At 37.0% G+C, this 24,671-nt stretch overlaps 2 protein-coding genes across 2 annotated transcripts in view; both read left to right on the top strand.

The window, feature by feature from the left end:
- Window positions 1-19,363, top strand: part of LOC137387091 (alpha-N-acetylglucosaminidase-like) — a 33,690-nt gene extending 14,327 nt beyond the window's left edge. The window contains exons 9-18 of the mRNA XM_068073387.1: window positions 930-1,089; window positions 3,560-3,709; window positions 4,327-4,469; window positions 6,101-6,173; window positions 6,398-6,478; window positions 6,567-6,664; window positions 9,691-9,795; window positions 10,213-10,440; window positions 11,239-11,296; window positions 18,980-19,363. Of these exons, the coding sequence (XP_067929488.1) occupies window positions 930-1,089; window positions 3,560-3,709; window positions 4,327-4,469; window positions 6,101-6,173; window positions 6,398-6,478; window positions 6,567-6,664; window positions 9,691-9,795; window positions 10,213-10,440; window positions 11,239-11,296; window positions 18,980-19,147 (1,264 nt within the window). The 3' untranslated portion in view covers window positions 19,148-19,363. The remainder of the gene's footprint in view (window positions 1-929; window positions 1,090-3,559; window positions 3,710-4,326; window positions 4,470-6,100; window positions 6,174-6,397; window positions 6,479-6,566; window positions 6,665-9,690; window positions 9,796-10,212; window positions 10,441-11,238; window positions 11,297-18,979) is intronic.
- Window positions 19,364-20,072: 709 nt separating this feature from the next.
- LOC137387359 (forkhead box protein J1-A-like) lies at window positions 20,073-24,031 on the top strand. Its single transcript, XM_068073758.1, has 4 exons — window positions 20,073-20,176; window positions 20,452-20,925; window positions 21,405-21,528; window positions 22,319-24,031. The coding sequence occupies exons 2-4, from the start codon at window positions 20,459-20,461 to the stop codon at window positions 23,042-23,044; spliced, it is 1,317 nt and encodes a 438-aa protein (XP_067929859.1). The 5' UTR covers window positions 20,073-20,176; window positions 20,452-20,458; the 3' UTR covers window positions 23,045-24,031.
- The last annotated feature ends 640 nt before the right edge of the window (window positions 24,032-24,671 follow it).

Raw genomic sequence — 24,671 nt, 5'->3', positions numbered from 1 at the left:
CTGCACTGTTTATAAGCTGTTTTTTAATACCGTGCAAGGCTAGGCATTTCACTAGTTACCAATAAAATTAGTAGAAAATATGGTATTTAGTTTGTTTGTCAGTAGTTCCAAATTATTATGCAAGTCTGCCCTAGCACTTGATTTAGTTTGTGTTTATTATTAAACATAAATAAAAACACTTTTGTCTGCCTTGTGAATCTCGGAAATAATTCGCTCATTTTCAAATGGCGGATTCAAATGGTGATCACAATCACTGAAGCCTGACTCTTTGGTCTGCTTCTGCTCCAGTCAATGTGACCAGCCTCATTCTTTCCGCTCTAGAGGATTGGTGCTATAGGTTGTACTTACTATAACATGATATTCTTTATCATAATTTAAAAGACATCAATATGTCATTTTTTTATTAGTTTTAGATTTTATGCGTACTTAAACAGGGTTCAATATGGCACTGTTTGTGAGATGTGCGGAAAAGGGGCTTCTTTTTCAGTTTTAAAGACAAATTTTAGCTAAATGAGTTTTGTGTGTTTCCATACCACTCATAACCACACCTACCTTTCTGTATACCTTATCTTCGATTTACCGCTAAGCCATGCTACTTTGTTTTGGCTGACTCTAGGTCTGATCTTTTAATTATTTAACATAATATATACAACTGAAATTATCACCTACTTAGACTGAGACAGCACTTATTTTAACGGCTCAACTTATCTCTAGGTTGAAGCTATGTGTGAATGGTGTCTGATGCCTGCTGTTGAATATACTAGGGACTTCTGATAATTATCTCTTGCTATGCCTTTTTACTGCAGTACTCTGCCACCTGATGTTTTATGCACATTGTCAAACTCTCTCACTATAACTGATTCATGAAAGCCTTCTCCATTTAATAGTTAACGAAATAGTCAAATTTTTGTGTTCAATTTTCGTTGCAGTTCTGTAGCTTATCTTTCAAAAGCAAGTTCAGCTATCATGTCCTCTCTACGAAGTCATGATCCTAAAGCTATATGGGTTCTGCAAGGCTGGATGTTTTCTCACAATGCTGACTTTTGGACAAAAGAGAGAGCAAAGGCTTTTTTGACAGGCGTCCCAAAGGTAGCTGTTGCATGTAGTAGGTAGAAAAAGAGATAGCCTGTGGTTTTGAGCTGTTTCATTAAAATTTATTTGTTCTTATGACATTAAACGATATAATTAAAAATTATCTGTCTTTCAATGTGCTGTTCAGTATCATTAGGAGTTATCTGTCTTTGTTATGTTGTTAAATGAGGTAATACTGCGTGAAGCTTTATATTGTCGTTTGAAATCCATTCACTGCACGTATAGCCTAGTTTTTCAATCCATGATAATGCATACCTGTCTATTTTGGTAAATAGGGTAGTAGAGGTCCATCACAGTAGGCTGAAGGTCTGAGCCTATATATAATGCTTTGTGAAGGGCTCTACAGTTACATGCAACAGATAGTTAACATAACTCTTTGTAGAGTAGAGATGTGGTGCGCTCTGAGAACTGGCTTTGGTTGCCAAGTGCTGAACTAATGTGTACATAGAGTTAAATTGTAGATACAGCTGGCTAGTGTGGATACACCTGACTAGTGTAGATACAGCTGGTCAGTGTAGATACACCTGACTAGTGTAGATACAGCTGGTCAGTGTAGATACACCTGACTAGTGTAGATAAAGCTGGTCAGTGTAGATACACCTGACTAGTGTAGATAGAGTTGGTCAGTGTAAATACAGTTGGTCCGCGTAGATACCGCTGACCAGTGTAGATACCACTGACTAGGGTAGATAGAGCTGGTCAGTGTAAATACAGTTGGTCCGCGTAGATACCGCTGACCAGTGTAGATACCACTGACTAGTGTAGATACAGCGGGTGAGGGGCGATACAGCCAACCAGTGATACATATGGAATGTGTAAATACAGGGAACCAGTGCAGGTATATGCATTGAGTACAGTAAAGCAGCTGTGTGCTTATGTGATCATTTATGGTAAGACTCCAGAAATATAAGAAAGCTGTTAGCATTTCAGTTTCTGTCTTTAGTACTTTAGCTATACAAGTGTGATGTTTGCGATTCCAATATAAATGGTAACTTGGTTTTTTCTTTATTTACTTGGCATCCTATTTACTGTAAATCGGTTGTACAAAATTGTGAAATACTACAGTATTGAAGTAAATTAAATAGACATTTTTTTATATTTATTTTTGATGAGCAGACATACCTTGCATTGCCTAGGTGAAACACACAACTTTAGTATCTAATTTTTATTCTTATACTCTAGTAATTGTTAAACAAACAAACGAAACTAAGGTGTAAATAAAATAAACAAGTCAAACACAATTTTCTAATAGAATTAAACAAAGTCATGGATTAAAAGCTAAAAATGTGCTAAAACGCCTGGTACCACTTTCTATAAACAAATGGAAGCAATTAGGAAATCTATGTTAATTACGATGGCAGTCATGAATTTGCAGCAGTATTTTACCGGATATTGTCCAAATTAGTAGGTCACAATTTTTTAAAAATAAAAATGTTTTTAACTTTATGGAAAATTCATGTTGATTACTCATATGTTATATACTTGTGAGAAGAAAAGCGTGTAGATGGTGTATGAGTCAGCATGGCATGAACGTATTTAAGTGTGATCAATTTCTGTCAATTTGAGTTCTAGTTCAATGAATATATGTGTGAGGTTACATTTTCCGTCTATTCTCAGCAGCCCATACTATTATGCAATTGTTATTTAGCATCATTTTTATTCACACGAATATATTTTTTGTTCTTAACACCTCTTAGGGATGGTGAACCAAAAATCTTTTTGAGTCTAAAACCTGGAGAGTATCAAGGAAAACCACATGCAAAATTTTAAACCATCTTGTTATCAGGAAGTTGGTTTTTATAGAGAACAAACACACATACACAAACACACACATGGATTTTCATTTATATAAATAACTGCACCATATGGTAGACTTATTACATCATACTGGAATATCTGATTATCCTAAAAATATTGGAAAGTCTGTATATTTTGTATTTTTATCTCTATTATTAAATACATTAATATAATAATGGACTGATAGAAGGCTATCAGGGCTGTAAGCTGTAAGAATTGTTGCCTTCCAGAATCAGAAAGTCGAGAATGAGATTGCTAGACAGTCAAGTTATAGCATCTGGTGTAAATCTAGCAATCATAGAGCAGTTAGTGTGGTCATAGTATCAGTGGCATAAAGAAGAGACTTGTCTTTCTATCATACAACTACTAAGCATTTTTCCTCTCTATGTGAAACCTGATCTTCATGTCAAATCAATAAAATCTCAATACTCTTATTTGTCATATATAAAGGTAGTTGTTGGGGTGAAGTGATCTTTACTTGCGGGTCGGGACTTCCCCACACCCGCCTCAAACTGGTTAGTTTCACAAAAGCTAAGACTTGTTTGCTCAGTCTAAACTCTTTTCCATTTACTCCATGCTTATTTCCCTTGAACTATAAAAGGCCTACATGTGGAGTATCAGTTGCTGGTTTCCTTGTAGGGGGAGATGATTGTACTGTGGCTGCTTGTAGGGGGAGATGATTGTACTTGATCTGGCAGCTGAGTACCAGCCCATGTATGAGAAGTTGGACTCCTTCTTCGGCCAGCCTTTTTTATTTTGTATGATCAACAACTATGGTGGGAGGATGGGTCTCTATGGGCATATGGACAGCGTCAGCAAGGTTAGCAAGATAGTTAGATTGTGTTTCATGATATATGTAGTTATATTTAACTGTCAGACACCTCTGAAACCGTACAACCTTTTTATTTCTTATCCATAAAAGCGAGTGATACTCTGCCAACCTGGCAATAGCTTCCTAAGCTTCGTAGTGAAATTATATGATCGCAAAAGCAGAAGACAATTAAATAGCAAGCAAGAAAGCAATGCGCAAATATCACTAATCATCGTACGGTCTTTGCTATAATAAGACCCGTGCTTGTCTGTCTGTCTGAAGCTAGACTATGACCATTAAGAAAAAATATTGTACTGCACAGGAATTGAACCCTGATGTTTGGATTACCAAGCGTGCTACCATCTGTGCCACTCAACCACCTTCCCACATCGAAGAATAATTGTGCACATAGTTATTACACATGATGATCTATCACAGGGCATGTGACTGCCTGTATACATAATATCTAGAGCTTTTCTGTAGTGTATGTAAATGGTGTTGGCAGTTCAACAACACAAATGCAACTGTGCGAGCGTGCTTTGTGTTTGTAACCTGAGATGTAGTTGTAGGAGAAGATAACTAGTTACATTATTTCATTGCACTGTTGTGTTCCTGCCTCATTGTAGAACGTGTTCAAGGCGAGGTCCTTCCCTAACAGCACTCTCATTGGAACTGGGCTAACAATGGAGGGCACAGGAACCAACTATATCACTTATGAGCTTATGAATGAGATGCATGTTAGGAGGGCTCCTCCAGATTTATACGAATGGTCAGTGGCTGCTACTTACTGCATACATAGATTAGTCACTTTGTTAAAGAGTAACGTGTTTCCTGTCAAGGAAAGAACTGCACAGTTTTGTATTGGCCAAAGATGTTGTCAACTTATTGTTTAATATTTACATCTATTAATGTTTGCGAGGTTGGAAGATATTTCATTATGCCATCAGATTATTTCACAAGTACATGTAATAAGCTTTTTGCTAATCCAAATACTATACTCACTAAAAACTAATCTGAGACATATCACGGCGGTAAAATATTACGCTCGATAGCATGAGAAGACAATAATCAATATTTAAGCATGGGAAGATAAGGAACAATAATATATATAAACAATTAACACAACATATACTGTAAATGCACTAGAATAGAATATAACAGAATAGAGTAAAATGATAAACGCAGTAGACTCAGATAAGGAACTATAATGAGCTAAGTTTGTGAAATGATGGTAACTGTTGAAGATTGCTGCAGAAGGGAGATGTAGGGTATAGAAAGATTGCTACAGAAGGGAGGTGTAGAGTATAGAAAGATTGCTACAGAAGGGAGGTGTAGAGTATAGAAAGATTGCTACAGAAGGGAGGTGTAGAGTATAGAAAGATTGCTACAGAAGGGAGGTGTAGGGTATAGAAAGATTGCTACAGAAGGGAGGTGTAGAGTATAGAAAGATTGCTACAGAAGAGAGGTGTAGGGTATAGAAAGATTGCTACAGAAGGGAGGTGTAGGGTATAGACAGATTGCTACAGAAGGGAGGTGTAGAGTATAGACAGATTGCTACAGAAGGGAGGTGTAGGGTATAGAAAGATTGCTACAGAAGGGAGGTGTAGAGTATAGAAAGATTGCTACAGAAGGGAGGTGTAGAGTATAGACAGATTGCTACAGAAGGGAGGTGTAGGGTATAGAAAGATTGCTACAGAAGGGAGGTGTAGGGTATAGAAAGATTGCTACAGAAGGGAGGTGTAGGGTATAGAGAGATTGCTACAGAAGGGAGGTGTGGGGTATAGAATGATTGCTACAGAAGGGAGGTGTAGGGAATAGAGAGATTGCTACAGAAGGGAGGTGTAGGGTATAGAACGATTGCTACAGAAGAGAGGTGTAGGGTATAGAAAGATTGCTACAGAAGGGAGGTGTAGGGTATAGACAGATTGCTACAGAAGGGAGGTGTAGGGTATAGAGAGATTGCTACAGAAAGGAGGTGTAGGGTATAGAAAGATTGCTACAGAAGGTAGGTGTAGGATATAGAAAGATTGTTACAGAAGGGAGGTGTAGGGTATAGAAAGATTGATACAGAAGGGAGGTGTAGGGTGTAGAAAGATTTCTTTGTATTTGTCGGTATCTTCATATACTTCACTACAGCACCATCAACATACAGATGGCAATCAGTGCAATGAGCACATGTGCTTCATCTGAAACTCCTGTTTTTAGCACTGTAGGTTACTTTGTCAGCGCACTGAATCTATAAAGAAGTCAAGAGTAAGCAACTCTAATTTGACCAAAGTAGACATGTTTCACAATGATACATACTCAGTGAGCGTTTGTAGACCTGATATAGGTGAAGGAAAAAGACTCGTGTCTAGTTCAGATTGAGTGTGTTTTGTCACTGCTAATGTTTTGTTGCAGGGTGGGCAACTATACGAGCAGAAGGTATGGAGTTGAGAACATGAACTTGCAGCATGCATGGACAAAGATTCTGGTATGTGAAATGTATTGCTGCTAGAATGGGTAAATAGTCAAAGACTGCTCTTTCCTGGCCTTTTTAGGTTGTCCAGAGGATTCGCAGAGCTGCTAAAATGATAGAATTGGAGAATATGCAATGACAAACACTTACTGGCTCTTTGTATACATTTCTGAACTTCCACTGTGTTTCTATTTTGGTCTTTTTATTCCGGGGTTTGCTGAAGTTGTTTCTGGTTGCAGTTAACAGCCTACAATTGCTCCGACTATGGAAAAGAGCTCGTTATAATGAGGCCAAGGTGGAAAATGAGATCAACAGCTTTCGTGAGTGAAAAGAGAAATCGAGACTTGTTGGTTTACTGCACTTGTAAGATATCTGGTTTTACATGTAGTGTGTGCACTGCTGTTACAGCCAGCTTACAACACTAGCTCCCTGGCTGATAGCATTGATGACGTTCAAAAGGCACTACAGATGTCTTCTGTCACAAGTGCTGCATCTCTTTTGTTGCGGTAGGTAAGACCTTTATATGATACAGTGATCCAGTGTAGATAGATGCATTGAGTACAGTCTATATTCTATAAAGTGGTAGAGTATATCAGCTTCTATGAGTACGCACTGTCACTGTCTGTAGGGTATACATTAGATGCTCCTATAATTTAAACCTCTGAATTTCACAAAACGAGAAAGAATTTATGTAAAGTTTTTGCTTCATAATTTGTAAAAAAATTTCATATAGTCATTGCAAGTTCTCAAATTAACTTTAAATAATGACAAACTCACAGTTAGCCTTAAAAAAACATCACTTTCTTACCAATTCAGGAGAGAAAACAATGTGTAGCGGTATCTCTATTATATGTACATTATATTACATATGTTTCATATGTAATATTATATTACTTGTACCCTGGTAGTATAGTGACTGTGGGAGATCATCAGGTATGCCAATAAAGCACAGATAATAAGTATGTGCACAATTATTCAGAAATATTCAAAGGCAATCGATTGGTGCGGGTGTTAGAATGTTGGTGTGCCAAGCTGAAATGTCACGAGTTGGTTTCTCATCGAAAGTTATCTTTTTTATCCTAACCTGGAACTCTGACGACAGATAGACAAACAGACGCCGGGCTTATTATAATAAAAATACATTTAATTTTTACTTTATTTTAGATGTAATATACTTTTTTATTATTTTTCTTTGCAGAGTAGACATTGATGTCTAGAAATAAAAATTTACAAAATCAACGTAAGTTTACATTGAAGGTGTGCGCTCCCCTTAACTTATCATAAAATTACCGTAATCGTGATCCTTAAAACGAGTGAAAGTGATAGGAAAAAGGAATAAAATTATAAACTAATAATACTACAGTTACTTTACAATAATACTACAGTTACTTTACAATAATACTACAGTTAATTTACAATAATACTACAGTTAATTTACAATAATACTACAGTTACTCTACAATAATACTACAGTTACTCTACAATAATACTACAGTTACTCTACAATAATACTACAGTTACTTTACAATAATACTACAGTTACTCTACAATAATACTACAGTTACTCTACAATAATACTACAGTTACTCTACAATAATACTACAGTTACTCTACAATAATACTACAGTTACTTTACAATCATAAAATTAAACAGGTAGGTTTAGTTTTTTTTGTTTCAAGTGCCAAAGGAGCAAGTTTGGGACGGTCTCGGGAGGGATAAGGCAATTTACACGTATTTTACTGTCCGTACAATGTAAAATTTCTGTAACATAAATTCCGGAAAGGATTATTAGCATTGCAGGAGCGTCTGCTGTATCGACTGTTGCTAATGTATATACAGCACGGTCTAGTTGATTATTGTTCTCTCATACACACCCTAATTTCATTTTCAGTAGATCAACTGTTGCTAGTGATAAGTGCACAGTTACATGTTCAATAGACCTAGTATTGTCATGGCACACTGTTTTGCGTTAGTAGGTTTGCTACCGTCAGTGCAAGCTGACATAATTAATTTTAACAAAGTAGCAACTGCAAGGGCTGAATGGTGTGCTCATGTAGCTTTCATTTTGCTAGGGCGCTTTGTTCTGATTTATGTTAACCATTGCCTGGGCACATTATTATGTTCAGTCGATAAACCTACACTAGTTCCCGCTATTTTCCTTTTATAGATTATCTACGGTTGCTGCTCATTTTTTCTTTGAAGGTTGACTTGCAACAAAATTCACATTACAGTTATTTGGTATCAAAAGATTCACCATGTCTTACTCTGTTGGGTTGTAGGTGAAAAATATGTGGAAATGTGATTACAAGCTCTTAAAAGCACAAAAACGAAAAGCCGCTGTAGATTGGAATCTCTTTATTTTTCTGACGTAGTCATGATAGTTTGGTTATCGTCTTGTCACGTATGTTCTCATGTGAATTGAAAGGCCAATAAAAAGCTCAATATAAAACTTATCGTAGCACTAGTTTATGACAAACACTTCGGGTTTTACCGAAGACCCCGTATCAAATATAGATGCTCGCTACTTTACAGTTTTGTTTCGGCTTGAAGTAATCGTCAAGTCGTAATCTGATAATGTGACCCAATACTTCGAAAATAATTTTTGCAGCACTTTTCGATTATCACAGGTGACCAACAGGCTCATCATGATTATCAGTCAATGATATGCACTCCTTCGAGCTAAGGTTAAAAAGTTTAAGGAATTTTTACAGTAAGTTATAAGATATCACTGCTAAAAGTGACAGCATTACGATGACGATATAACAGACGCGTAAGAACAATAGACATGGTTTTATTGAATGCGTGAAGTATATTTGTGAAAATATTTCGACGAATAAGGATTCATGAAAGTGTAAACAGAAACCATCTCTCACAACTACTTCACATTTGAGTTGTTTTGGAAAGAGAATCCAAACTACGGCGGTCTCGTGTGGCTGCGATTAACTGTTGGTTTTTGGGCTTTTAAGAGCTTGTAATCACATTCCCACATATTTGGCACCTACACCACAACAGAGTAAGACATGGTGAATCTTTTGATATCAAATAACTGTAATGTGAATTTTGTTGCAAATCAACCTTTAAATTAGCAGATGTAGGGCAATTGCTGACATGCACTTTCGGTGGTTATGAATGTTAAAGCGGAATACTGCAATAGGTATCTCAATAACTAATACAAGATAGTCATACATGTACATGTATAACATAATTTATTGCTATATATTTATTATTATTACATGTAATTAATTTCTATTCATGCTATTGCATCATTTTAAAGTTCTATAAATGTATAAAATTAATCAGTTACTTTATGCTTTTATAAAAATAAACTTAGAACAAACGATGAAGGCTTTCAACAAATCATTCCAATATCTCACAACTTTGCATGTACACTTATCGAACGCTTAATTCTTATCGTTAGGAGTTATTCTCTCTTAGGTCATGAATGAATAACTTATAATTGTCTTTTTCCATGGCAAATGTAAGGTATTTATGTGTTGTATGGTTAATAAGATAACCCTGTGAATATTGTAGACACGATGTAGTGGATCTCTGGCGAGAGGCACTCTATGTTTTGCTTTGTAAATTCTACGATGCTCTTCAGATCGATGTACAAGCTGGAGACATTGACCATTTTAGGTAATTTCATTTATTTAAATTCTGACAACAATTTATGCATGCGTGGTCAGTGTTTTATAGCTTTTTTAACGCGCCTGTCGGTAAAGAATAATATGTATTCTATCTTCTCTGAGTATGGCATAAGAAGTGGTCATAATTAACCAGAAAATAATACAATTGAAATACAAAGTACGATGCTTTGTATTTCAATTGTCAAATATGTGCTACAACACAAGATATTAATTGAAATATTTTAAAGTATTGTTCGATTCTCATTTTTCAGAAGGTTTATTTCATATCTGAATGAGGTTTTTAGACAGTAAAATTTTAGACAGCCATTGATACTTCGTAGCAATTGCTAAAATCCGTTGCAAATTGTCAGATCACTTGCCATGCAGTGTCAACACCTCTGAGCAAATAAATCGCTCTGTATTACAGAGATATTGGAGGGAGATTTTTAGAGTTACTTGACGACTTGGAATCTCTGGTTGGATCACACCATAGCTATCTCCTCGGTACTTGGGTCAACGATGCTGAACAGCTGGCAACCTCCGAGGCTGACAAGTATCTCTTCAGATTCAATGCTTTAAACCAAGTGACCCTTTGGGGCCCAAATGGAGAGATCACTGACTATGCGGGCAAGCAGTGGGCTGGTCTTATCAAACAGTGAGTTGTTACAATCCACTCGTAACATGTCGCAGATGATAGCCTCTTTGTGTGTGATGATGTGTCATAGTGTAGTTGAACCTTGGCCACACGTACAGATACAGTAGCAAACATCTCTTTGCCTCTATACCAACGGTCTGTAACAGTTACGTTACGTTAAACTTTAGCCCTGTGCTCACTTCCAAGCATTGGCATACCCCCCCCATGAACTCATCTGGTTTTTGGGCTATCTTGACATCTCTGCCGATAGCAGTTGCAAGGTCTTGTTAAGCTTACGATGTCAATAGAGAGGTGTTAATGGCATATAAGAGAGAGCTAATTGCATGGATGACCGTTAGTGTGCCATGTTTTTAATAACCTATTTGGAATGTCGAAATTTACAAAAAATTAAATAGCAAAGCTATAAATTTTGGCCCGTGAGACCGAGATCTTAAGGCCTCAATTTTTTATTGGCTGCTTCAGTTTAGATTATTCCAGACACTATATTACATCAAGAACTAATATCATTTTATATAATACCAGGGAGTGACTGTCTCCAGCATCTCCACTTTAAAGTGCTTATAATACAAGGTTGAAGCTATATCAGAGCTTTACTGTAACGAGGTTTATTCATCTGGGTATAGTCATCATAGTGGTCTTCTATGGATCTAAGGCTACACGCGTAACTTCAAATATTATATATATTAGCATAAATGATGACCTGCTTTTCAAGATGAAACTCCCCATGTTCTATCTTAGCCTATTGTCTCCCTCTATTGACATGCAAGTCGAATGTTAAATTTTATTACCGCTTTTTAGGTACTACCATAAAAGGTGGAGCATGTTTCTTGCCTACAATGAGATGGCCCTCAGTAAGGTAAGTACTTGCTGATAACCGTGTTAAAAAGACTCGTGCATGAAGGTCTAAAAATGCTATGAATTCCCAAGAGGAGTTGTCAGCTAACGATTTAGTTTTAACTCTTTCACTATACGGCATTAAATTCTGACCGAATGATTATTCTGCCCGAATTAATTCATACAGATTTTTGAAAAATCAATATATCGCTAGTTTTTCAGCAATATCTGGAGAATCAAAACAGATATCGCTTTACTGTAAAATGCATCTTATTCAGAATAAAATTTCCTACAAGATAAGTATACAATTGTTTAGTAAATCCTACCCTCGCAAAACTTCTGACACTTTCTTTGCATTGATAGAACGCGGTGTGTTTCTTATTGCCATGACGTTACCGATCTGGTTTTCCTGTTTTGAAAACAATTAGAAATGGAATTGCTGAGTCAAAAGATTTTCTATTCGCTGCACGTGATTGCACACAACTATGGTAGTACGTACACGCCGGTTACCGCCGAGGACTGCCGGTACTTGCTGGTGGCATTGCAATAGTTAAGCGCTGTTCAAATTTCGCAAAAGGCCGCAGGCAAAACCTTTCCGAAATGCACTGTATGGGTGAAGGTTACATTATAGAAACGGCATGGCGAGCGAAGATTTTATTTGATTACGCGATTATGTTTAGCGATGCAGCTTATATGTGAACATATGCCGCCGAGCATAATGTCGCAAGCATTTTGCTGCGCAAGTTACCGCCGGAGTCTCGCAATCGATATGGAAACCAGGCTTAAGGGCGCTTTTGAATTCTTATGCATACAATAGAGGCATACAAAAGAGGCATACAATAGAGGCATGCAATAGAATAGTACACATGACAAAGTATAGATATAATATATATCATTAAATGGGTATGCGAGAAGCTTTTGTTTCGTTGTACATTTATCCATAAATTTGCAGTTATTTACTATATACATGTATGTTGTTTTTAGTGATACGCGATCAACCTGGTATTTACTCTATCAATAGCCTGTGAATCTAATAAAACATGTTACATACATGTATTTGGTGTTAGGTAGGCGTTTGGTTATTGTAGCGTAAAAAATGTTAAAATATTCACAAGGTTTCCGACCTCCATCACCCTGGCCACTGTCAATGGACCCTGTTTGACTCTGTTATCATGTGCTATCATTTGCACTGACCAAGGCTAAATCTACTGTATTTTTTCTTAAATAATGAGGGTTTGATAAGAATCTTAAAGGTTGACTTGCAATAAAATTCACATTACAGTTATTTGGTATCAAAAGATTCACCATGTCTTACTTTGTTGTGTTGTAGGTGCAAAATATGTGGAAATGTGATTACAAGCTCTTAAAAGCTAAAAAACGAAAAGCTGCCGAAGATTTGAATCTCTTTATTTCGATGACGTAGTCAAGAAATTTGGTTATTGTCTTGTCACGTGATGTTCTCACGTGATTTGAAAGGCCAATAAAAAGCTCAATATAAAACTTATCGTAGCACTAGTTTATGACAAACACTTCGGGTTTTACCGAAGACCCCGTATCAAATATAGATGCTCGCTACTTTACAGTTTTGTTTCGGTTTGGTGTAATCGTCAAGTCGTAATCTGATCATGTGACCCAATACTTCGCAAATAAGTTCTGCAGCACTTTTGGATTATCACAAGTGACCAACAGGCTCATCATGATTATCAGACAATGATATGTACTCCTTCAAGCTAAGGCTAAAAACTTAAACGAATTTTTACGGTAAGTTATAGGATATCAGTGCTAAAAGTGACAGCATTACGATGATGATAAAACAGACGCGTAAGAACAATAAACATGGTTTTATTGAATGCGTGAAGTATATTTGTGAAAATATTTCGACGAATAAGGTTGCATGAAAGTGTAAACAGAAACCATCTCTCACAACTACGTCACATTTGAGCCGTTTTGGAAAGAGAATCCAAACTACGGCGGTCTCGTGTGGTTGCGATTTTCTGTTCGTTTTTTAGCTTTTAAGAGCTTGTAATCACATTCCCACATATTTGGCACCTACAACACAACAGAGTAAGACATGGTGAATCTTTTGATACCAAATAACTGTAATGTGAATTTTGTTGCAAGTCAACCTTTAAGTCGTCACATGTACCTAATCACATACTCATAAGGATGAGGAATCTAAAAGCACCTGTAGTGTCAGTCAAGTAACAAGCCCTTATTATGAACCATCATATTACTGTCTTCTTTTCTTAACGCAATTCTTTTATCTCACACCTTCAGTTCATCAAGCCTTTCCTCTAATTGAAAACTGTAATTTTTTTATTGTAGCATTTTAGATGCCGCTAAAGAATATAAGATAACAGTTTCTACTTACTTTTTAATATTTAATATCTAAAATTGAGAGCTTATCATAGCTCCTATCTAAAAACATTAGTTTTAGACATTGCCAGCTGTATGCCCATAGTTTGTTGGCAATCAATCGAAAGAATGTATTGCCAGCAGTGCTCGTGCAAAGGGAGGCAAATCCATGTTCAATATTACCTCATTGTTAGCTTTTCAATACTCCAAAATTCTCCAGTTTGTTCTCCATCAGTAAATTGAATTATCTAATTGTAGCAAGTCTTGGGCATCTGAGGCATCCTCTCTTAAAGAGGTCACACGTGTCGCTCTAAAAGTTCATCTGTCTGGCTGTTAGCTTCATTCTTATATTTATAATGAATAGACTTGCGGACTTGCGGCTTTTATGCTAAAATAAAAGCATCTTTAAATAATCAATCGATGCATATTATTTTAATCTCGGAGATGTAAAACTTTTCACTCTTTGATAAGATGCTAAGTTTGAGATTCAAAATTAAAAATAATTGCTGGCGTTTCTACTGCGCTGTCAGCGCAAACTTAAAGAGACTTTCAACATAGATTAAAAGAAAACCCATTGAATAAAGGATGAGATAGATCTTGATAAGCATCTTTTAGTTTTATTTTTATGTCGGCATATTGCTGAAACATGCTTCTTTCACAGTTTAGTATCACGATAAACCGTGTTAAACCGACCAAGTCTCTCTTGTTTTGATACTGTTTTGTAAAGGTTACCTTGAAGTGAACGTGTAGACATTAATTATGGCTAAGATCGACCCCAATTGGCTCAGTATCACCTCTAGCTTCGGTATTATTGGCCAATAATGTACAATTAGCTGCTAGATGATGAATTGAAATGTGTCACAGCACATCCAACTCTGAAGAATTCTCACCAATTATTAATGACATTATTCACACATATATATGGCAGACCGACTAGTCATGCAGTGTAAACAGTGTGAATACCCTTTAACACGGAGGCATAGCTTGTGTGAGACATGGATAGCTTCTGTGTCCGACCCTCCTCAGCAATTGCATAAATCAAGATGTCCGATCATAATTTTGAAAATTTGTAATTGCTGTTTACTTCAGATTTGAAAATTGCAAGAAATGTTACTGCTAGCATTGCGCTAAAGTTTTTCCCAGTTTTTTGATGAAACATGCTGAAGTTACTAGCTAGCTGATGATATATTCAACTCTGCATCGCAGCCTCCCCTTGATAGCAAGCAGGAATTAGTTTTGTTAATATTTTTGATTGAAAACCAGTACTTACATCGCTATCAGTCCTTGTCCCTGAGCTGTGATGGTCCTCACAGGAGCCTGAGGAACTCAGGCTCCTGTGATGGTCCTCACAGGAGCCTGAGGAGCTCAGGAAAATCTCAGTATAGCGGTTTGATTTATGGTGTTCTACTTTTTGACACCCACCCCTTCTCTTATTCCAAGCTACTATTTAGCATGTCTCAATCTGGTTCTGAGAGCGACTCTTGCTATGGTGACCATTTTTGCTGTTCTGTTTTACAGTATCAATGTTTTGGTAGATTTTGTCACCCTAAAACAGAAAATTTTATATTCCCATTATTACTATTGTTATTTTTATTCTGTTAAAAGAAAAGCAAATAACATTGAATTGCATTTTATGCAGGTATTTGCGAAAGCATTTCAGCTTACCTGTCAAATGATGAAGCTATCCAATGCCTACCAATATAATTTGCATGTTAAAGTAAACAAGATAGAAGATAGATTAATGTGATGGAACAACTCCTTGGTAGAGTGAGTTATTGGAGGCCTGTGCTTATTTCGGAGGCCAAGTAGTTAACCTTACAATTCCAGTATGAGGGGTTGTGAAAAGAGGTAAAAGACAAGTTTCTAAAATCGGTCAATATGACATATGCTTACACAGTCAAGCTGCCATGGGCAATTACAACCATCCTTGGCAAGATTAAATTTGGACAAGAAACTAAGGTAGAGATATAGAGACGCAAACTTGGTGAAGTCACGATATTTCGGCTTTAATAAGTTTCTCACTGGCTCTGCACTCGGTCAGTTGCTGGTTTGGGATCCTTAGAAGCGGTAACTTGGCTCACTAGAGCCCAACCAGGTGGTAATCACCAGATATAAACTACTAGGGACACAAATATAGTGGACACAAACTAGAGACAATGCTGCGTAATATCGCCAAAACGAAAACCATAATTACATATTTAGGAGAGGACAGAAACATGGGACATTTTTAGAACATTTATTTGTATTTGTCGATACTTCAGCTCGGGACATTCTTCATTCCATACTCAGATGCTCGGCGATTCACACTTAGATAAAACCTGGTTATTTCGAGATGCTGTGAGAGACACGTTTCTATATCGTTATTAGTTATTGAAGCTACATTTGTTCTATATCTGATACTACTATTATTAACAATTAAAAATTTTGTTATACTCATGTGATATAATTATTACTGAAACAGAACTCTGGATACAATTATACTTACTGATACTACAAAACCTCTCTCATACACCCCACAGCCTACCTCCAAAAAATTACAAGCAATCATCATCATTCTCTTTTGATGTCTATAACTCTCAGGGTTTATGTCATGACTCCACTATTACTGCTAGGTGTAATTTTTACTATTACGTGTTAAACAGTGGGTCTCATTCTTATGCTTCCTCATGTTAATTTAGACATAATTTTAGAAATTCACTCTTTTTTACTGCTTCTAACCTCTAATTTGGATTACATTATGTACGCCCAAGTTTGACCAGCGATTGCACGCCCTCGAGCTCGATGAACTTTGAGTGTTTCTGAATTTTTGCCCTCTAAAGTACTCCGACAGACTATCCTGTATACCCAATCAGCCACCATATGGCTACATCCCACCAACATAGGGAGATTGAGCCAACCAGCCACCATATGGCTACATCCCACCAACTAGGGGGATTGAGAACATCAAACAAACATTTTAGAACATCCTTACATCATAAGAACTTTTTCAAATACTGTTGAATTCCCATGTTATTATTAGCATTATTTTTTCCACACCGCCTGATTTGCTTTTGTCAGCATTGACTGGTAAAATACAATTAAGATCAAATCAAAAGTTCTCAGGCAACCTTAAGGAGCCTCATCACAACTTAAACAATGATAAAAGCTGCAAGGTTTGATATTTAAAGGTTGACTTGCAACAAAATTCACATTACAGTTATTTGATATCATAAGATTCACCATGTCTTACTCTGTTGTGTTGTAGGTGCAAAATATATGGGAATGTGATTACAAGCTCTTAAAACCTCAAAAACGAACAGTTAGTCGCAGCCACACGAGACCGCCGTAGTTTGGATTCGCTTTCCAAAACGGCTCAAATAGGACGTAGTTGTTACAAGATGGTTTCGGTTTACACTTTCATGCAACCTCATTCGTCAAAATATTTTCACAAATATACTTCACGCATTCAATAAAACCATGTCTATTGTTCTTACGCGTCTGTTTTATCGTCATTGTAATGCTGTCACTTTTAGCACTGATATCTTATAACTTACCATACAAATTTGTTAAACTTTTTAACCTTAGCTCGTAGGAGTACATATCATTGTCTGATAATCATGACGAGCCTGTTGGTCACCTGTGATAATCGAAAAGTGCTGCAAAAATTATTTGCGAAGTATTGGGTCACATGATCAGATTACGACTTGACGATTAGATAATGCCGAAACAAAACTGTAAAGTAGCGAGCATCTATATTTGATGTGGGGTCTTCGCTAAAACCCGAAGTGTTTGTCATAAACTAGTGCTACGATAAGTTATATATTGAGCTTTTTATTGGCCTTTCAATTCACGTGAGAACATCACGTGACAAGACAATAACCAAACTGTAATGACTACGTCAGAGAAATAAAGAGATTCCAATCTACGGCGGCTTTTCGTTTTTAAGCTTTTAAGAGCTTGTAATCACATTTCCACATACAGTGAAACTCGGATAACTCAAACTTCAAGGGACCGAGCAAAAGTGTTCGAATTATCAGAGTGTTCAAGTTATCAGAGCACTGTCACAAGTCCATGTATTCACTTATTTATTAGTAGATACATGAACATATACAAACTATAATATAAATCAAAAGCACAAATGGCTTGTTTCAAATTAAATGCTTCTAATGTAAAGTTTAAAACGTTTTTATCAAAAAGTATAGAGATTTTTCTATCACTTGAGATTGGTTTGTTGTTTGAGGTGATGTTATTGCCAGGACGTTTTTTAGATTGACATTGGCAAAACTTGATCGTTGCTGAAATGCTCAAAGAAAAGACATCTTTTTCTTTTGAGCGTTTTACCCACGATCAATTTTGCCGATCTTTCTTGAAGTTTATGGAAAGATTACTTTACCTGGGATTCGTTAAGAGCAACACTCCGAGGCAGTTCAATTAAAAGTTTTACGAGGTTTTACGGTACATTGTATATCACTCACGCTTTTTGAATGGATACTTATTGAATGTACACACGTATTTTGTGTTTAGGTCAAACGATGAATAGTTTTTTTTAGCTAAGATAACGTATACGTTTGATTACAACATTTTTTAAGACGTTTTAAACATTCAACATTCCGACGTTAATTCAACACGGAATCAACGTCGGAAAACTAATCATCACGGGTTAGCCGGGTCACGCACTCAAGGATTTTCGCCACGCGAATACAAAACAAAAACAACATGCTGTTTTTGTTTTGTATGTGCGTGGCGAAAATCCTTGCGCCCGTGGCCGGGCTAGTCCGTGCTATTCATCGTATAGCAGTATAAATCAAATTTCACTAAACCTTTAGAACAGTCGTTGACAAAAATATTTTGCCGATGGAGGTAATAACGACGCTTATGAATTACGAAAAGTTGAGGTTTACCTCTATGGCTTGGAATAAAGTGATTTTCTAAAGCGATAGCAACCGTTTCGGTAGCTGTTGGGCAAAAAACAGTTCGTTATAACAGTGTTGAATTCGAGTTATATAGAGCCATTTATCATTGCATGGGAACGGACCAAGCAAATCCAGTCGAGTTAACCATGTGTTCGCTATATCCGAGGGCGAGTTATCCATGTTACACTGTATTTTGCACCTACAACACAACAGAGTAAGACATGGTGAATCTTTTGATACCAAATAACTGTAATGTGAATTTTGTTGCAAGTCAACCTTTAAGAAAATGTCTCTAATGCATATATTTATCTTGCCTTGTCAGTCAGTGAGATGTGTTTTCACAGTAATTTATGTAGACCAAGATGAAGGACTAGTGGGCCAATGAACTTGTGCAAGGATGGAGTTGTGCTTCCAGTATTATTTTAAAAGTTATGATCTTAATGTCTCTCACTTTGCAGTCGATAAAGTTTAACCAGAGAATGTTTGAAGAGGATCTGTTTACCTTCGTAGAGCAGCCATTTGGTTTGTCTCAGCAGAACTTCTCTGCCAGTCCCAAGGGAAACACATTCCTATTGGCCAATGAACTCTACACGAAGTACTCATCATTTATTCATGATCTTTTTTAAATTTATAGGTATCCCCTTTCATTTTACCGGAAATTTTATATTACATTTCTTTTGTGCCACCTGTTGGTCTGTTATAATTGCATCTCCTACCCTGGTTTTACTCATTGTACATATTGTTCCTTTTACACTTTATTATTACTATTGTGATATCTATGCACTTAGTGTTTGGAAATTTCATCGCTTCCTTCTGTTACCAAATACACATGTACACGTGCATTTGGCTGCTGTAGAAATACTGCTGAATAATCCTGGAATCATAGACTCATTTGTAAAATTTTGGCCAATTATATGCCGCCAACTGAATGGTAATAAAAATGCTGTTGATTCGATTGATAGCAGGCATTGAGCGGCACTGAACACGCAACAGACTTGATGCAGCATGGTGTCTATGTTGGGACTGGGTGTATTCCTCTGCATTTATGTGTCTGCACGAGCAATCACTTCTTTGTTTGATGCACCATTTTCTCTACGTGCTTGATAAATTATAGCAATTTCCTGTAAGCTATCTCATTCGGCTCTCTTGTTTGCGTAACAAATCCAATTTAATTTAGTGCAACTTATCTTAGTAGCTGTTCACTTTCTGATTGTCAATAACTAACTCTAGACTGATGGCTCAGGCAGCCTGCTTAAAGTTGTCAATAACTAACTCTAGACTGATGGCTCAGGCAGCGCTGCCCTCAACGTTTTCTATGCGCAGCCGGGAATGTTTTATAATTTTACGACAGCCTTTGTTTACTTCAAAAGATTTGTGAGCTCTTGAAAACTAATTGAATGCACCCACAATACTGCATGTGTAAATATTGCGCGCATTAAACTCTTGGTCTAATGATTGGCCGGCGGCTATTCAATGTATACAAGTTAATCTTGAATGGCCAATGAATATGGAGGCTCGCTTGCAGCCTGGTTACATGTAAACAATTGGTGGCTCTAGCATTCGTTCAGACTGAGAACTGCATAAGCCGTCAGACTGTCTGGCTTAGCTACAGCCTGCTAGAGGTTTCTGGGCACTGCTGATCGCTGAAAACATAGGTAGGTTATACATAGATCCTCACTGTGTTATCTTCCATTATTTGACCATGTCTATGGTTGTTTCAAGAAGAAAATGATGAAACTGTATCTGACGATTATTTGTTTTATTTCTTATCATAGGTTTCTAGTTTTTAATTGCTGCTAATGCACTTACTGGTGTCTCAGTGACTCAGTAAGTAAATTAGCTTACCAACAAGATATCTCTATATTATGTAATGTGATTTAGCTGAACTTTAGTAGTAGTGTTAATTCTCACAATCTAGATGTCATTGTAGTGGCTAGATGTCAAGCGCTCCTGTGCCGATGATGAGGTATCCACAGACAACTGGTAGGCCACAGCGAGTGGTTGTTCAACCAGCGCATGCATTACCAGATGCAGGACCTCCCTCTTCCGCTCTACCGAATGATCACTTGGCAGTTCAACTCCAACAAAATTGGCTCAAAAATCCAAAACTCGAACACCTAGTTCCAGCTCCTGGTGCAAAGGATCCATTAGATGACAGCCTAACCTCTCTCAACTGGTTGCACAATATGAACTTGAACTTGGGCGGGAATCAGGCCACACCTCCCATTAGCCCACGAATAAATGGAAACGAGGCAACCCGAGTGAATCCCAACCAAGTCTTGGCCACAAACTTTATGCACCAGCCTTCACCTCTGTTAGACATCCAGGTGGCCCCCATAGACACTGGAATCAACTATGAACAGATCGACTACAAGACCAATCCATACATCAAGCCTCCATACAGGTATGAGGTTTTCAGTCTGACCTCTATACTGACCTGACCTTAACTAAGGAAGAGCACGAGCAGGTGCATGCGATTATATTATAATACCACAAAGCTTAGACCTTGTGACACAATCACTTTATTTATACTACTGTAATTTTGTTTACAAGATCGCAAAGTGGAATATTTTGCTTTGATCTAACTTTAAAATATTTGGAGATTACTAAGTATAGAATGGTTGAGTTAGAAAGCTTTTAGGAGGCTGAACGATTATCATACCAGTCAATGGCAAACTTGCATTCTATTACTTCCTGTCATGGCTCTTTTAGCAGCAATCAGAGGTTTCTGATATTGGCAGCGAGCAATTTACTGTCAGCATGTACTTAAGCTGATTAGGCTTGTTTGTGTTTCAAGCTAGTGCTTTGCAAAAGATTTCCTTGGTGTAATTACGCAGAAGCTGTTAGGTTAGTTAACTGGCATTCTTGCTGTTCATGTTACAGCTATGCAACACTCATCTGCATGGCTATGAAGTCGTGCAAGAAGAACAAGGTTACGCTTTCAGCCATATATAACTGGATAACCGAAAATTTCATGTATTACCGAATGGCTGATCCTAGCTGGCAGGTAATGCAATGCCTATTATACTGTTCTCATAATCATCTTCCTGTTAGGCTGTGTGTATAGTGTCAGATGATGTGTCACATTCTATCCAATTATTTGAGAATTGCTTTTTCCCTATTAATTGATCATAGAGGAGAGGTAACGCAAAGATCAGTGTAATTGTTAGCAGGCAGCGATGCTTGAAATTGTTGTCAGATCAATCTCGGTAGAGAATTTGCGTAAGCATGAAGGTATTGTTCTTCTCCATTCTCTACCTGTGTTTTCATTCCATCCCTTTCTCTTCCCTATTGATTATCAATCAGTTTAAAGGAATATATCTTCGGATTTATTGATCTGCTTGAAAAACCTTTACTATTCTTCACCCAGCTTTGGCTATCATCCAGATAGGTCTCAGTGTCCCCCTTTAGTGCAATATCTTATCTTCAGTTCTAGGGTGTCGGATTTCTTAAAAAACACGGGTTTTTAACTAAAACTACCATGATTGAAAGCTATGATTTAAAATAAAGTCTTAAATATTGTTCCAGCCATTGATTTTTGTATGTACATTACTATTATAGAACTTATATGCTTGTTAGCCTTGCTAAGATAACAACTCAAATCTGCCAACTCTCTTTTGCTTATCTACTAATTTCGATTATTTTACTGGAAACTCAGTACATCTGTGTTGTTGATTAGGATAAATCTCTCCCTGATAAAGACTCAAAGATTGCGTGACCGTTTGAGCATTTTACCTGCTTATTGTCAATGCTGCAGAATTACTGTAATCTATTGGCGACTTGACATTTTCTTGTAGAACTCAATCAGACATAATCTATCCTTGAACAAGTGTTTTCAGAAGGTTCCTCGGCGTAAAGATGAGCCCGGTAAAGGTGGATTCTGGCGTATAAATCCAGAGTATAACGCTCTTCTTGACAATGGTGCAATGAAGAAAAAATGTAAATCTATAGAATTAGGTTCCAAACGATCTTCGACTGATGACATTGACGATGTGCTTCAAGGAATGGTGACGAGTAAAAGAAGAAGTAAACAGTCGACAGAAGAAGATGAAGATTCTGATGCCGCACTCGCTCTCGCCAAATATTTAAACTTCGACAAATTGCTAAATCAAGACATAGACATCAATGGCATTAAGCTGCGTACTGAAGACATCATTGACTCGACGACTGACTCTAATGATAGCCTGGTCGCACTCAGCCCTCCTACGTCAGATAACACAAGTGAAGATAGTTTTGAAGATCTACTAGGCTCAAACCTTGCAGGTCTTGACGACCCGCAGCCCGGCGGCAGTAAAATAACAGTGCAAGGGGTGAAGATCGAGCCACCCGAGTGGTGGACAGAGAGTTTGACTGGCTCTAATTTCAATGTACTTCTTAACAGCAGCATTCCATCAGGCCAGCTAAGCTCTACAAATCCGAGTCAGCATCCGTGGAGCACTAACAAATCAGACATAGATGACGCTATGGCAGCATTAGACGGGGCAATAGACATGGAAAAATTTCTAGCTTCCAGTTTCAATTGAATTTTGTAGTCATGTCGGAACATTAGTCAACCAGAGTAAAAATGAAGGCATTGCGATTCCTACTACTATATCTAGGGAAAACATGTAGGAACTATGTTGACATAAGAGGTGATTGTTAAATGTTATCACATCTCGTAGCTATGTGATAACAACAAAGGTGACTATCAGACACTCGATATGAATCATGGCTGTCGCTATATGATAGGGCGGTCAGCTGTCAAACACAAGTTCAAGCTAAACACTTAATGGTGCTCCTTACCTATTCAACACTTTTTTCCATTGAATACCTGAGTTTGAAGCTAATCTACCAAAAACAAATTGCTCAAGCCGAATTTCCAAACAATATTTTTAATAGATGCATTTCAAAGCTGAAGAATGCTGACTTTGACAAGGCATCAGTTGCCTGATACAATACCCTACATGGCTGCTATTGTTTTATGAATAGCTATCGCAATCTATCGCTATAACATTGTTGGTATTGTGTAGATTTCCCAAGTATTGTTTCAATGCGTATTGCAGGCTCGCTTTCTCGCATAGTTATGGGTTTCTTGATGCTTACTTAAATTGTTTGTTAAATTTGTGAAATGAGAGAAAGCGAGAGAGGCCTTTGCCGGTAACGAAAAGTATTCATCAATAGGCTATTGCCACTGTGCAAGTGCACAACCAAACTGTAAATAGAGAAAGGAAAACAAATCCTAAAGTTCCATATAGAGATGTATTTTATTTTTGTGTGAATATGTTTAGTTACCAAATATAAAAAAACTAATGATTTTTGAAATCTTGTATCCTGAAAAAATTGCTCATTATTGAACAAGTATTTTCGTATTAAGCCATGTTATATTATATGTACTGATAGTTACGTTCAATTTTTGTCATATCATTAAATAAACTCTGTTTTGCAGTGTCTGCTTTTAAATGGAGACACCTAATATCCTTCTACTCATTTTGCTTGTGAACGTTTCATGTTGTTCAACTGCAAGTTTTGCACTAAACATTAATAAATGAAGAGAAAAGTAAACATTAAGTTTTAAGCCTTTTCTTTCTCGCTGCCAAAGGGCTATTATTTGTTCGATAAACAGTCAATAGATATACAATGGTGCTGACAGAATGAAAGCCCGAATCAATTTAATCGTGTAGTTGATATGCAAGAGTTGAACAAATAGTATAAAGTAACGGGATCGATAAGGAGACAAAAGGGTTTTATATTGTAATGAAATAGATCAGCACAATCTCAATGGCGTAACACGTCTGAACTGCTGCTCAATGGCAGTACGGATGCCGGTTGTCATAATGGTTAGAAATGACCTATGTGATTGCCAAATATTCAGGTCAAGGGTTTATCAAAGCTCCTTGCTATAAATAACAGTAGCTAAATTAACAAAGCTATGTTGTTCCATTTAACTGTTTAACTTGACTTGTCATGAAAAGGTATGACCCAGTGACATGATCACACTCGTCACTACCTGCCACATAACTTCATAAATACAGCAGGGTAGTTAATGTAACTTTTTCATTTAAAAATGAAAGTTACACTGGACTATATTGACTTTTAATTGGCTAGCAAAGTCAGAACTTTCACTTTAAAAGTAAAGGTTATGACTTCGCTAGCTATCAGTTATACTTCCAT

This window comes from Watersipora subatra, chromosome 2 (assembly GCF_963576615.1).
Source record: "Watersipora subatra chromosome 2, tzWatSuba1.1, whole genome shotgun sequence".
NCBI classification, from domain to species: domain Eukaryota; kingdom Metazoa; phylum Bryozoa; class Gymnolaemata; order Cheilostomatida; family Watersiporidae; genus Watersipora; species Watersipora subatra.
Note: the sequence above shows the minus strand (reverse complement) of the source record. Positions and strands in the feature narration are given on the sequence as shown.